Raw genomic sequence first — 16159 nt, forward strand, 5'->3', positions numbered from 1 at the left:
GGGGGCTCTGTTTTTTCTCCTTTTTTTTCTTTAACACTTTCTCTCTCTTCTCGTCTACTTCTCTCTCTACATCTACTTCTGTCTATGCATCTTTTTTTTTTTGGCTGTGTTTTTTCTTTTCTTTTCTTGTTAACAATTTTTTTTTGTTAACAGTTTTTTTTCTTGACAAATTTATTTCTTTTTGTGCTTTGTTTTGCCATTCAAAAGAACAAATCCTGCTTTGCCTTTCAAGAAAACAAATTTGTGCTCTGTTTTATGGTTGTTGGATGCTTGTTTTGTTGATGGATTTACTTTTTTATATTTGATATTAATTTTTAGAATATTGATATGACTTATGAGATATCAATGTTTTTATAGTAATTTAAATTTTCAATTGTGCGTCTCACTTCACTCAGACGCGCGCCTCGCTGTGCGCTTCGTGCCTAGGCTCCAAAGGACCTCTAGCGCCTTGGTGCGCCTTGGGCCTTTAATAACACACTACCAAAGTCAAATGGTATCTAATAAGTTTTCCCACCCAGTGGCGGAGCCTGGAATTTAAGTCTGTTGGGGCACCATTAACCATAATATGATGAGAAAAATTGAACCAAAATGAAAAATTGCATAGTTTTATTTTTTTAGTTTTGATTCTTAAAAGTTTTGTGGGACCCCAGAGGAGAAAAGACAGTCTTTTTCTGAATTTTGAAAATTTTGTTTGGCAAATGAGTTAAATGAAGGGTAGTTTTGAAAACTGGAAGTTTTTTGATGGTCTTTTGCGAATTCTTTAGGAGTTGAATCGAGGCACTTCTATAATTATCAAAATTCGTGTATAGAAAATATAAATAACAGAAAATTTAATAGCAAATTAGGATTTTTTCTGAATTTTAAAAATCTTATTGAGCAAATGATTTAAAAATTGAGGAATCTTTTGACATTTACAAGTTTTTATTAAGGTTTTTAGTGAATATTTTAAAAATTCAGTGGGGGCAATTTTAGAATTATCAAAACTTAAAAGTAAAAATTATAAATAAATGACCTGGTCCCAACATGACTCCACCACTGTTCCCACCCACCTTCTTTTATTGATTTTGTATCTTTTCTATTTCGTTTTTGAGTTTTCAATTTTTTCCGTAGCATTCAAATTTGATTCTGCTTGATTGTATTCAATCTGTAGAACTAAATCAAAATAGGGTGGATAAACTGAAGTTTTTTTACAAAAAAAAAATTATTATTTTTAATTTTTTCCCCTTCCGCACCAACTAGATATGAAATTACATTGATAGTCTCTACTCATGTCCTAGCTTGTCTGGGGGCTAGATTTGCCTCAATTGTTTATCTCTTGCCTTAATACAATGGCGTAGAGTCAAAATTAGAAATGTTTATTATCATATTATATTGAATTAGAAATGTATATCGTAATATTACTTATTTTAAAAATGTATATAGTCATATTCTTTGATGATTGAATTTTTATCTGCCTCCTTTCATTTTATTTTTCCCCCTTAAATGTATAATTCTTTAGCCACTACCTCCTTTTTATCTGGTTCTGTCTAAATTACAATACGATACCTGAAGACTCTTAAGAAGTGCACTGGCGAGACTGAGAGGTACTTCCGTGTCAAACATTTGACTACAATCAAAATTTTAGTTGTGTCAATAAACTTAATAGTTTGTTTTATCAACAATGACTTTGCTCGAAAGTCTTTGCTTATGCTTCAATTCTCAATCATTAACTAACAAGTTTGGTAAAATAAAAATAAAAATCACACCTTTGATATGTATCTTTTATTTAATTAACTAATTGTTATTTTGAACTTGTATTATATGCTATTTCTGGTGTAGATTCTCATCATGATTGTTGTACTTATGCAGGAGCTCAAGAAATTGGATATGATACGGAAAAATGATATTGAGCGTATATTGGCAGAGCGTAACATATTGATAACAGTTCGAAATCCTTTTGTGGTAATATGGAATTCTAAATTTATCTTCAGCTAGGACATTTACCATATTTGAATGATGTCAATATAGAATTTGATCTGTGTTTTGAAATTGGACCCATATGTGCTTCTCAGGTTGCATGTAGTTAAGTTTTTTTTTTTTTTCCCCCTAGTTGATACTCAGACACCCCCCGTAGTTAAGCTTCCAATTCCTGCATTTTTTTGTTAATTAATTATCTAAATTTCTTATCGAAGCTCTTCCCTTTTTAAAAGTTGATTTCCTAAGAAAAATTGTTCACATTTGATTCTTTTCAATGCTCCATATTGATTTTCACGACATGAATATATGGTATTGCTTTTGCAGGTTCGATTTTTTTATTCATTCACCAGTAGGGACAACCTTTATTTGGTTATGGAATATCTTAATGGAGGTGATCTATATTCTTTGCTGAAGAAAGTTGGTTGCCTTGAGGAAGATGTAGCTCGTACCTATATTGCTGAACTGGTTTGTTTAAAATCATTTCATGGATAAGTTTTTTGCTTCTTGGCTAGTCGTCTTCTTTTTATTTTTTATTTTTTGTTTTTTTAGTTGATATTTGCATTTTTCAGGTTCTTGCTTTAGAATACCTACAGTCTCTTGGAATTGTGCATCGTGATTTGAAACCGGACAACATATTGATTGCACATGATGGACATATCAAGGTTTGGTTGATAGACTGTATAAAATATCATGAGTTTTTAACATATACTAAGAGTTCCATATAGTTTTAGTAGTATGCCTTGCATGTAGCCATTTTTTTTTATTCCTGGTTCTGTAGCCATTTGTTTGTTAAGCAATGGCCACCTAATTAATGCTCCATGTGGTTTCTAATTTCTCATATTCATTTTGCATTGACATTCCGAAAACAAAAAACAAACTTGAGATTTGATATTGAATACCTATAGAATGTCGTATTAAAAAAAAAAAAAAAACATTATTTAGCTATTAAAGAGAGGAGATGATTTCAATTTCCACTTTGTTACATAAATTCTCTTCAGGCTTTGAGAAGATGTCTTCTGAAGTTAGAAGTACTTGCATAATTCTTTTCCACCTTTTGTTACTTATCAAAAAAAAAAAAAAATTCTTTTCCACCTTTTGTTAAAAACATATGAGAAAAACCTCTTGCAGATGTTTTCTCCGTTACTGGAGGTGGTTAGAATAATTTGAATCAGTGGCAGAGCCAGATAGGGTTGAGTGGGGTCAATTGCCCCCACTCAACTTTTGTTAATTATACTTTTGTATATATAATTTTTTAAAATAAAAAAATGCCCCCACTATAAATAATTCCAAAAAAAGAAAAAAAAGCCTTCAGTCTGGACCTTTCAACACGTTCTTTTAGTAGTTTATATCTGTGTCTCATAAACCTCTTCGCACATCACTTTTCTACAACTCACATCTAGTCAATCTCCTCCATGTTAGTCATTGACATCTCTCTTTCACCCTATCATTCTTTTTTCAAGACAAAAAGGAGAAAAGAGAGCCATGTAAGTCTCTTTTCAATATATTTCTTGACACTAAGCCAATTAGGAAAATCCTTAATTCTCTTTTTTCACCCAATCTCACACTTCGTGAATAAAAATTTCATATTTGGTTATAACAGAAAAGGATAAGATTTTTGTCAACATTTATAGATTGGTCTTCTTTTACTTATCAAAATAATAATAATAATAATAATTAAGAATAGATTGGTCTTTTTATGAAACGGTTTTTCAAATAATTAAAATTACGATAGAGTCTTGCAATTTACTGGGAGTATTTCATATATCAAAAGAAATTATCATTGAATGTTCAAAACATAAAAGCTGGTTGAGGAACTATTATAAATTTATTGAATGAAAATGGTGTCAACCAATATTTAAGATCTTTTAATTTTATTTTGCTAAAAAATATTTTCTTCTCATTGTTCGGCGTTGCCCCCACTAAAATAAATTCTTGGATCCGCCACTGATGTGAATGTTTGCAGAGTCTTAAGATAACCTTTTACAATTTTTGGATTAAATATAGAAATTACCTTGAATAAACTTATAAAAAACAAGAACTACCAGAAGAATTATGGAAATTTCCCTCCTATATGGCTCCACCCAATGGTGCCTTGTATGAAGTCATGACTCGTATACGTTCATACCATATATATTTTAACTTTACATCTTCAACATGATATACCAATCATTACTTGGTTTACCAGCTTACAGATTTTGGATTGTCAAAGATTGGCCTTATGAACAGCACAGGCGATTTACCTGGACCCGAGATAAATGGAACTGCTCTTGCGGACTCCCATGGGCTGCACAATCAACAAACAGAGGATAGAAGTCAGCGGTCAGCTGTTGGCACACCAGACTACTTGGCACCTGAGATTCTTCTGGGAACTGAGCATGGTTTGGACACAATCTGCATGTGAATGTTTTTCAGTATATTAGACAGTTGAATGACCTCCTGGGCATTCCTGCAGGTTATGCTGCAGACTGGTGGTCAGTGGGAATTATCCTATTTGAATTTATCTGTGGCATCCCTCCTTTCAATGCTGAACTTCCAGAGGTTTGCTTTATTATTGGACTTATCTGTTCATGTATATATTTCTTTGGATGCCAGTGCATGGTAGAGAATAGAGAGCAGTAAAGTCATTATGTTTGTGTTTGTTTTGTTTCTCATCCACTATCCACTTGTATTATTTCAAATTGTTGTTTTTGAAAGGATATTAAACATGTCAGGTTTCAAATTTTAACTCAACAATTGTTTCAAGTGCAACATTTGCAACTTAATTCATAAAATGTTGCATGAATGGGAAATAAAGATTTGCAGAAGAAATGTTACTTGTCAAAAAAAAAAAAAAAAGATTTGCAGAAGAAATGTTGGGCATGCCTCTCACTTGGCAGATATTTTTAATTGCCTTAAGCTTGAGGAACTATATGAACCAATGGATCGTGACAAGTTGTTACTACTAGCAATGGCCGTAGTTCAGAAAAGAAATGTCGTGGTGTGTTGGTTGCTACAACTACATTGTTATTTGTTACTGATTATCGATTACTTGCTCATTCTTATGTGCACTAGGTTTTGATAAGGTTGTGGTTGTACTTAATATAGTTGTAGTTTTCCACTTGGGATGAGAAACATAATTGTTTTAACATTTGCACCATCTTGGCTGCACAGATTATCTTCGACAACATTCTTAACAGGAAAATCCCCTGGCCCTCTGTTCCTAAAGACATGTCTTATGAGGCCCAAGACTTGATTGACAGGTTGGTTAATAGAACTTTTGACTCTAGTTTCTGTGTTGTTTTTGTGGTTTTGATACATCAGTATTGATTTTTGTTTATCCTCCTTTGAAATTGTTTAACGAGTCTGTGCCTCAAGCATTTTGAAATGGTTCCCACGATTAATAGTATTCTGTAGAGTTTGACTTTGCTTAATTATGTTCATCACATGAATGTGACAGAAATTTGGTATGAAAAATATTAAGACTTGGCAGCATTATGGAAGAATTAAGGAGCAGTTGAATCATTAGATGTAAAATTATAGGATGTGAGAGCGTTGTTAACACTTGCTTGGTATTATTTATCTTTTTCTATTTTGCTATTACACGAATCAGAGGACGCAATGGACTTGTCCTGAGGAAATAACAGAAAATTTTGATAGTGTTTTGAGTTCGCAAAATAAAATATCTAATCACTTGGTATTGTCGTGAATATAGGCTGTTTACAGCCTGTAATTAATTAGATAAGTTGATTATTCTGCTACATGTAATCTACTAGCTTGATTATAGGAATATTCTGATGCATAAAATCTGCTAGCTTGATTATAGTATTTTGATTAGCTTAATTTCTGGTAATTGGCTAAATTAATGTACTGATTGTATGGCTTGGGTTCCTATATAAACCCACTTGTACTCACATCTAAGGGATATACAAGAGATCTTCTCTTCTATTTTCTTGCTCTTATTTACAACATGGTATCAGAGCAAAAATGCTCCTGAGACCCAACTCCCGTCTTCCTCTTCTTCACCCAGTCTCCACCATTTCTCTCTATTAAAGGGGGAAAAAAAAAGGTTACAGCTTCATCGATTGTATGGCATAGCATAGCCTTGCTTGGAAAGAATCCTATTGCTGATCTCCTTGCTTGGATCCTATTCTTACTTGGATCTCATCTCGTTCTTGCTCGGTCTCCATGGGTGACAAAACAGATGTTAAAGATTCTCTGTTCTTTGGTTCCATGACCAATATCAAACTCAAGGAACACATCCAATACTGATTAACTGAATCATTTTTATGAAGGAACATATCTTGGTTTGCTTTGTTTCCTCTGGGAGCACCCTTTTGAGATCCTTTCTTCAATGTAATCTTACTTATCAAAAAAAAATTGAAGGAACATATCCAGTAGCTCAATAAAGAAAACATCCGTTTATACATATGCAGGAACACATCCATTTTTCAAGATGGAACACATCCGTATTTGTCTTTAAGTTAATACTTATGATTCCTCCAACCCTTTTTAATACAACCCCCTCCGTCCTATATTAGATGTCCACTTTTGTTATTAGAACTTTTTAAGGGGACATGCAATTAATGCATTGTCTCCTTTTAAAATTACCAAGTTGTCCTTTTAAGTTTAAATATGTATATTACTACGTTTTGAGATATGTGAAAACTTAAAGGGTAAATATGGAAAGATAGCATTTCTTTTGCTCTGATTTTTTCAAATGGGACAACTAATTTGGGACATACCTAAAAGGAAAGAGGCACTACTGATATGTGACAGGGAGTATAATTTTTTATTTTTTAATTTTTAAAAAAATGCTCATTTTCTTGCATCATTAAGTAGTTGGTTTCACAAGTACTCTGAACTTGGTAAATAATATAATATTCCCAATTTCTTTACTTGAGTTATTTACTGGTATTACACTCACATGATTTTCATGCTTCTAATAAACACTTACAATTAATGAGATAGAGTTTGGCTTCATTAATCAACCCAACAAAGACAGTTATACAATTCAGACTTTGACTTCCATGCTCACTGTAATAATAAGTAGTTCAAATACACCTATTAAATGTGCATTTATATACTGTAAGTGTATGCCCAATCATCTATATGCACGAAATTATGTGCTGTACAAGCCTAAGACTACATATATACATATATATATATGTGTGTGTGTGTGTGTGTGTGTAGTTTCTTATTGGATAACTAACCTTAGTCATTTATCTACAACATATTGTCGTGTCTTCATTGTCACTTTTGTCACATATTAATCTATACCTCTACCTAGTGGTTTCTTTTGTAATTCCATTACACCTCAACCCCAGTGGTTTGTCTCTTGTAATTCCACTAATCAATCTTTAGACTCCAAAATTATGTTAAACTCTTATAGACCCAATTATATTTTGTATCTAATGCACTGTTTTAAATTAGTCAAACACGTCTTCTTCCATTCCAATTCTGTTTCAGTTCTCTTTTAAGTGTTCCGTCAGTAATAGAAATAAATTCAAACATTCCATTGTGACAGATCTAAAATTCCAGAATTTTATGTCAACAGTCGTATATATTAGTCGAATTTCCTATTGGAAACCATCTATAATCTATACCTATATATATTCTAAATATGAATAACACCTCCATTTCTTCTAAAATGCTCCATTAGTATTCTGTGAATCCAACCTATTGCCTATACACCAATATATGGACCCATATATTTTAGGCATCTTCCAATTACTTATCAGAGAGAGAGAGAGGCAGATCACTCATACACAACCTTCCATGAATAACAATTTAGCCTAATTCATTTAACTGCTAACTCATATTTCTAATATACTGACAAAAAACAATAATAATAAATAATAATTCTCAATGTTATACATACAGAAGAAGGCAGGAAATTACTTCCTGATTTGCTCATTCCTTCGTTGTAAGTTTCCTGCTCCAACACATTCTTATTTCCAATTTTCCCTGGTAATTCTTTCTGGTTACGAAAACTAGGCTCTATCAGCAACATCATGCATAGGAAATACTTTCCTGATAATTTCGGACTTCCTTCTCCCTGAAACTCTCTCTACACTGAAGCCTTCTTGATTAAATGCACTGAACAGAAAATAATTATCCCCTTAGTAAACATCTGGTCAAACTTATTCCTATCTATCCCTACTATCCTATCAGTCAAGTAGATAACAATCTTGTAAAATCAAAATTTGAATGTAAATCCTTTATCCACTCAACTACACATACACATCTACATATATATAATACATTAATTAAATACAAAATACGGTTGTTACATGTTACATATTGGATGATGTTACCCAAACAAGAACCTTAGAGGGGGATGTATGGGGCTTCTAACAAACTATGGTACATTTTCCGATCTCTCATTTCTTTATCGTTTTTAATTTTAAGATCACAATAATCTTTTATGGTGTTCTTTCCTACAGTATGAATATTTCATTGTGAACATTTGAAGATTTGGTAAATTATGTATTCTGGGTAAGCACGTTCTCAACATGTACAATAGTTTAATTAGGTATCATATTACAAGGATAGCTTACATTGAACTAGCACAACTAAGATCACTTAAGAAGTTCAAGCTTCTTATTTCTTTCCTTCCTAACATATTCACCGCAACTATATCAACACTTATGTAACATGCCTATAAACAGTTTGATGCAGAATGGTATAATAAGATTAGGAACAATATAATCAAATTAGCAGATCAGCTAGGCAAGTAAGATTATGAGTTAGAAAAATGCAAACAACTAGACAATGGAATTTTTACATGGTTCGGTACAACCCATGCTAACATACATCCATGCCTCAACTCTCAAGAACTTCTCAAGGATTCCACTAACTGCTTCTCTTCGGGTGACGATCAAACCCCCCTTTTAACGAGCTGAGGAGTAACTCACTCCTTTTGAGGATGAAGAGCACAACTCTCCTTGTTTTTGAGATGTCAAGGGCCATCTTCTCTTTTGCAGGCTCAGAAGTAACCTTTACCATGCTCCACAAGCAGCCTAGTTGCCAAGTGAACCACTTGGACTTCTCTCAAAGTGTTGACAGAAGATTTGAGGTAACAAGATATATGAATGTCCCTTGAATGGACTGATACAACAGTTAAGCTCACAACTTCGAGTCAAAATAAGTATTTCAAAGTAAAAGCTCGACTCAAGGTATGTATGGTGAAGATGCAATATGAAGAGTTTCACACACATTCACTCATTCGCATTAGAGTACTGGTTTATGTACTCTTTCTCACCCAGTTCACTCATCCTCACTTGTGGACTGGTTTCTGTACACTCACTTACACTCAATCTGACAAACAGAGGGACTGGTATATGCTTTGTTTCACTCATACGGAAGCACTGATATATGTGCTCTGTTACGCTCACTCACTCTCTTTCACACCAACAGAAGCACTGGTTAGTATGTTCTGTTTCACTCACATTCAACTCACCTAGAGTATTGGTCTCTATACCCCATCTCTCTCAATTCACTCTTTCTCACTCGAGTACTGGCTTCTGTACTCACACTCAAGCTCAATCCAGTGTACTGGGTTCTGTACTCTCTATCACTCACTCAAACCATATGCATCTATGGTGGAGGTCAGTATAACTACTGCTCTCAAGTTTGAGACGTTGGGGAAGAAGTGTATTTGTAGCCTTTTTTGAATTTGTGACCGTTGGAGTACGTGAGGAATTGTTTGGAGAAGAAGTTGGTTTGAAAAGGGAGTTATTTGTGCAAGATGTTTATTTGAAAAGAGAGTTCTTCATGTAAGGCGTCTTGGTGATTTATGTGATGTTCGTGTGTCGTTTAGCGATTGACTTGTGCTTAACTGTTGTCCAAAGAAGCTGATACTTCCAGCTCAATTCAGATAATAGAGCTGTTTGAGTCATCACCACAAGCTTCCTTGTGTCAGTGTGTTCGCGGCAATAAATACCAAAGTGAACTGATTGACTACTCTGTGACTTGTGTGGGGAAGTGGTAAAGTCAGAACAGCTGACCTTGGGAAGACGTAAAGGGAAGCTTTTTCTTGAAGCTTTAGTCTGATTTGAATTAGGGGAAAATGAATCTCATTAGGAGATATCCATGTGACTATTGGTGTGACTGAGAAAGGAGACGTAAAGTCTCATGAAGACATCTAGCTGCTCATAAGGAGAAATAAGTTTGGCAAGACGTCTGTTATTTCTCTCTTTAGAATTGATCTTTGTACTTCATGAAGAGAACTTGAGCTTGTGCTTCATGGATCAACTCACTTGCCTAAGTCCTTGACCTCTAATAATTCATTGATGTTGAGTTCCTTGACTGTGAGAATGGACGCTAAGAACCTTCCTATGTACCTGAGTATAAATGTCTATCTGAAATGAAACACACTCAAGTAGATAGTTAGATCACATAATAGTAGTTAGAATCACCAAAACTACCAAGTTAAGCTTGGTTAGGGAGCCTTTATGCCAACAAATGAGTTTAAAAAATTTTCATCTCCACTTAGTATCCTTTTATTTGCATTGATTAGACTAACTATTAGTCAGTGCTGCATATATTGTTCTACCATTTTGCATGACAAATGCTACATTTTGGTTAGAGATTGAGAATTTTATATCTCCTGTTATTGAATCAAGTAGTATCATTATCTACCTGTCTTTCTCTTTAATACCTTCAATTTAGATCAAATCATCTCTTCTTTGCAGCATTATTATATGTTTCCCTTTCTAAAATGCATAAACCTTCTAAAGGTCTTGTTCCAAGTATCATATCAAACTTTAGAACCACTTTAAGGTCTTCTTTTTAAATGTATATATATTCCATGATCCCTCATTCAACCCTCACTTTTCCCAATAGTTTTACATTATAGATTCCCACTCATACTCATATGTAACTCAAGTATATTGTTTCTGACATTTTTTTTGGCATAGTTGACCTACAATTTGTAATTTGTCTTGATTCACTCTGCAGAAATTTGCCAAAAATATATTGGTTGGCCATACAAATTTTTTCTTGCCATTTTGCTTTTTGCCTGTGTTTTTTTGTGTGAAAATTGTAAACGGATTTATTTATGTTAAAATATCTCATTCACACCATAATCTTTTCCTTTATAGGTTTCTCGTTCATGATCCAGATCAGCGCCTTGGAGCCAAGGGTTCGTCTGAGGTTGTATTTTCTGTGTTTAAATTTTGTTATTGACAAATTAACATCGTCTGCACCTTAATGATTATTTAAAATATGGACTAGTTGTCTCAACGATATGATTACTTAGAAGATAAACTAAAACGATATGATTTATTGGGAGATAAACTAAGTGTTCCAGATTGGTTTTTTACTTTCTTACAGGTCAAAGCTCATCCATTTTTCAGGGGAGTTAACTGGGACACCCTTGCATTACAGAAGGTCGGGATGCATGCCTCTCTTGTTTGTTTATTTAACTGTACAACTAATGCTCAAACTCGTGCCCTCAAGTTTATGAACTTTATGAGCTTCCAAATTACTCAACCTCGCGCTGATAATGAGGTTTACTGAATAAAATATAAGTTAACTAGAGTCACTAGACAGTATTCCAGTAGCAATTGGGGTTACGGATTTTCAGTTTATGGGCCCAATTCTGAAGTTCTATAGATATGACCAATAATGAGAAAATAAATCTAATGTCATTCTTTTATGTGTATTCAGTGCGTTCTCCAGTTAGGATAAGTTCATGGAAGTGCTTTGAAAATGTCGTGCATGAATCCACAATGCTGCGAAATTAGTACATTGTTGAGCCTTATGACAACTTACCTCCCAATGCGTTCATTTTATTTCTGCTTTTTGTGTGCATTTATGTTGCTGTTGTTGGCATGCATGTGAATGGACATACATTTATTGTTTTATAAAATTTACTGATTGCACAGTTCAGGTGCTTGTTTTCTTGTTTTAGTATCATATTTTCTATATTGTTAATAATTTATTACTTGACTGTGTGCAGGCTGCCTTTGTACCAAACCCAGATGGTTTAGATGACACAAGTTACTTTGTCTCACGGTATACTCAATTCTCAACTAGCATGGCAGATGATGATGACACTAGTGATTCTGATTCCGTCATTAGTGACTCCTCAAATTCTGGACTTGAGGTATGGTTAGACTCATCAATCAACTTTCTTTTTTATCTATTAAACTATTAGGCCATTACTAGTGAGATCTCTATTAGGCAAGGGTGTTCGGAGGGGCAGACTGGGTACAATTCTAATTGACACTATGTTCTTCAGCTGGAAGGGTTGTTCTAAAATGCTCTTCTGCAATTTATTTCAATACAAAAGATCAGTATGAGAATTTTGGTTGATATTACAAAATAATCCTATTTTACATGGAGCTTTCACAATTTTTTTTTTTTTGTGTGGGTAAATTACATTTACCTCCCCAGTCGTTAGGGTTTATTACACTCACCTCCCCTGTATTTTGGATAATTACAGTTTCCACCCTTCTAATTACATGTGTTTAACAAATTGATCCCTACCGTCAATCTAATTTCCTTTAGTTATTGGTATAATTATTATTGAAGATTTAATAGAGGAATCAGTAGAGGAAAATCCTCCAATTGATGTTGTTTCCTATTATTGAAGATTTATTGTTACTAGAGGAATCAGTGCAGAATGATCCTCCTTATTTCCTATTTCTATTTCTTTTCATTCTCATCATTTCTTCTCCTATATTGAGGAGCCTCCACCATTGTATTGTGTTTGAAAAGAGAAAATATTATAGGAGTGATTTTAGCCTATGATAAGATACTGATTGGAGTGATTTTAGGAATCCTCCATCAATATATTTGTCATATTTATTACTTTTATTCTTTCACCTATAAATAGAGGTGCTCATTGTAAACAATTTGAAGAGAAAATATAACAGGAGTGGTGTAGCCCTTTGGGATCTATGTCATGGATGTAAGCCCTAGTGGTTGAACCATGTTATATCTTTGTGTTCATTTTTTTTTTTGTCTCTTCAATTTTGACATGGTATTAGAGCGGGTTTATCATACCCTCCTCTATATTCTACTCATCTCAGATCTCCGGATTAACTCGTCTCAAATCTTCGGATCAACTTGCCTTCTCTCGTCATCATTTGCACTTGCTGCTACTCATAATCTGAATGGCAAGTTGGACATTCATGCTCCAACTTGAGGGTGAGTATTGAAGATTTAATAAAGGAATCACTGGAGGAAATCCTTCAGTAATTGACGTTGTTTCCTATTATTGAAGATTTATTGTTACCAGAGGAATCAATGGAGAAAAATGCTCCCCCTTTTTTTTTTTTTTTCCCTATCTCTTTCCATTCTCATAATTTCTTCTCCTATATAGTGGAGTCTCCACCATTGTATTGTGTATGAAAAGGGAAAAAATATTATAGGAGTGGTCTTCGCCTATGATAAAATATTGATTGGAGTGATTTATGGGATTGATTTTAGTGGTCCTCCATTTATTTTCCATATTTATCACTTGTATTCTTTTACCTATAAATAGAGGCAATCATTGTAAATAGTTAAAGTGGAAGAATCATGTGTGGTTGTAGGAAAAAGAAGAGGAAGAAAGAAGAAAGAGAAAATCTGTATAGGTTTTTGAGAGTCGGTAGGGTTTCCCACATCTCTCACCTATTTTTATATATTGAGAAGATGAAAGTATAATAGTGCCCTTAATGAACAAAATAAATAACTCACACTCTCCAACACTCCCTCTCAAGCTGGAGCATACAAATTCAACATGCCCAGTTTGGAACACATGCGCCGAAAAGTAGTACGAGCAAGTGGTTTTGTAATAATATCACCCAACCGATCTTCAGAGCAAACCTAGGGAGTTACAATATGTTTGCGCATCGACAAATCTCGAATAAAATGACAATCTACCTTGATATGCTTGGTATGCTCGTGAAAAACAGAATTGCCAGCAATGAAAATCGCAGCTTGATTATCACAATGCATTGACATTGGAGTAGGAACATCAATACTCAATTCCTGAAAAATAGAGCGAACCTATAACATCTCGGAGGCAGTGTGAGCCATAGCACGATACTCAGCCTTAGCACTAGAACGAGCAACGACTGCTTGCTTTTTACTTTGCCATGTAACAAGATTATCACCATCAAAGGTGCAATAACCAGATGTAGATTGCCTATCAAAACGACTGTTAGCCTAGTCAACATCACTAAAACATGTTACCCCCATAAAGAAGAAGAGGGCTTATACAACAGTCCATCCCAGGTGCACCCTTTAGATAACGGAGAATACGACAAACAACCTCAAAGTGAGATTGATGAGGAGCATGCATATACTGACTAACCACTCCAACAACATAAGCAATATCAGGACGAGTAACAGTAAGACAAATCAATTTCCCAACCCGACGCCGATATCGGCCAACATCAACAAAGAACGCTCCATTTTCGCCATCAAGTTTGACCATAGAGTCCATAGGAGTATCAACTGGTCGAGCACCTAAGAGACTGGTCTCAGACAGAAGATCAAGAACATATTTCCGTTAAGATAGTGAGATACCCTGACGAGAACGAACAACTTTAATCCCAAGGAAATAGCGAAGGGCACCCAAGTCCTTAGTATGAAAATGTTGACTCTAGTGTCTTTTCAACTCTGCAATACCTTATGAATAATTCCCGGATATAATTATATCATCAACATAGACAATCAAAACAATAGTGCCAACAGAAGAGCTACGAACAAAGACAGAATGATTAGAAGTAGAGCGCTGAAAGCCAAACTCAATCACCACAACACTAAATCTATCAAACCAAGCACGAGAAGACTGCTTTGGATCATGAAGAGCCTTCCGTAGTCGACACACTAGGTGCTCACTACCGGCAACAACATAACCAAACGCTATATTTTCGCCATCAAGTTTGACCATAGAGTCCATAGGAGCATCAACTGGTCGAGCACCTAAGAGACCAATCTCAGATAGCAGATCAAGAACATATTTCCGTTGAGATAGTGAGATGCCCTGACGAGAACGAACAACTTTAATCCCAAGGAAATAGCGAAGGGCACCCAAGTCCTTAGTATGAAAATGTTGACTAGTGTCTTTTCAACTCTGCAATACCTTATGAATAATGCCCAGATATAATTATATCATCAACATAGACAATCAAAACAATAGTGCCAACAAAAGAGCTACAAACAAAGACAGAATGATTGGAAGTAGAGCACTGAAAGCCAAACTCAATCACCATAGCACTAAATCTATCAAACCAAGCACGAGGAGATTGCTTTGGATCATAAAGAGCCTTCCGTAGTCGACACACTAGGTGCTCACTACCAGCAACAACATAACCAGGTGGTTGATCCATATAAACTTCCTCTGGTTGGTCACCATGAAGAAAAGCATTCTTTATATCAAGTTGATATAAAGGCCAAGAACAACAAGCTGCCACAAAAAGAAGAACCCGTACAGAATTAAGTTGGGCTACAAAAGAGAATGTTTCTAAATAATCAACCCCATAGGTTTGCGTGTACCCTTTGGCAACCAACCGCGCCTTAAGCCGCTCAATAGAACCATCGGGTGGATATTTAATAGTGTATACCCAACGACAACCTACAATTTGCTTCCCAGATGGAAGAACAATAAGATCCGAAGTCTGATTCTAGTGAAAACGACTCATTTCCTCATCCATAGCATGTTCCCAACCAGACATAGATAAAGCCCTCCGATAAGATGATGGAATAGAGATAGAGGACAAGGCTAAAGCAAAAGACTGCAAAGAGGAGGGAACACGGTTATAGGACCCAAAATTAGCAATGGGATGTTGAGTACAAGTACATTTACCTCGACGTAAGGAAAGTGGTAAATCATCAGTAGCAGAGGTGGATGAAGGAGGAACAGGAACCTTTGGTTGAGAAGAAGTTGTGGCCGGAGTATAAGAAACAACGGGCTGAGATTTTGATTGTTGGTAAACTTGCAAGGGAGGATTAGAATGTGTATCTAATAGCATCGGCATTGGGAGAGTTGGAGAAGATATAGAAGACTCCCCCTCACGAATAGATATGAGATCAGAAGATAAATTATGACCATACGATGAAAAGAAAGCAGATGAGTAAAAAAAAGTAACATCATCACTCACAAAGTATTGACAACATTTAGGACTGTAGCAACGATACCCCTTCTGAGTGTAGGAGTACCCAAGAAAAACACACTTATGAGCACAAGGAGACAGTTTGTCACGACCAGGATCTAAGATATGAACAAAGG

General features: G+C 34.9%; 1 protein-coding gene across 6 annotated transcripts in view; it reads left to right on the top strand.

Moving 5' to 3' along the window:
- LOC132280015 (probable serine/threonine protein kinase IRE4) overlaps positions 1–16159 on the top strand; it is a 51880-nt gene that overhangs the window by 26467 nt on the left and 9254 nt on the right. For all 6 annotated transcript variants that reach the window (XM_059782117.1, XM_059782120.1, XM_059782119.1 and 3 more), the window contains 9 exons: positions 1849–1941; positions 2281–2421; positions 2526–2618; positions 4142–4334; positions 4409–4494; positions 5107–5195; positions 11037–11088; positions 11269–11325; positions 11897–12043. In XM_059782117.1, coding sequence (XP_059638100.1) covers positions 1849–1941; positions 2281–2421; positions 2526–2618; positions 4142–4334; positions 4409–4494; positions 5107–5195; positions 11037–11088; positions 11269–11325; positions 11897–12043 — 951 coding nt within the window. The remainder of the gene's footprint in view (positions 1–1848; positions 1942–2280; positions 2422–2525; positions 2619–4141; positions 4335–4408; positions 4495–5106; positions 5196–11036; positions 11089–11268; positions 11326–11896; positions 12044–16159) is intronic.

This window comes from Cornus florida, unplaced genomic scaffold (genome assembly GCF_030987335.1).
Source record: "Cornus florida cultivar Cherokee Brave unplaced genomic scaffold, ASM3098733v1 CherokeeBrave_3.0.0_Hap2_Chr10, whole genome shotgun sequence".
Classification (NCBI taxonomy): Eukaryota; Viridiplantae; Streptophyta; class Magnoliopsida; order Cornales; family Cornaceae; genus Cornus; species Cornus florida.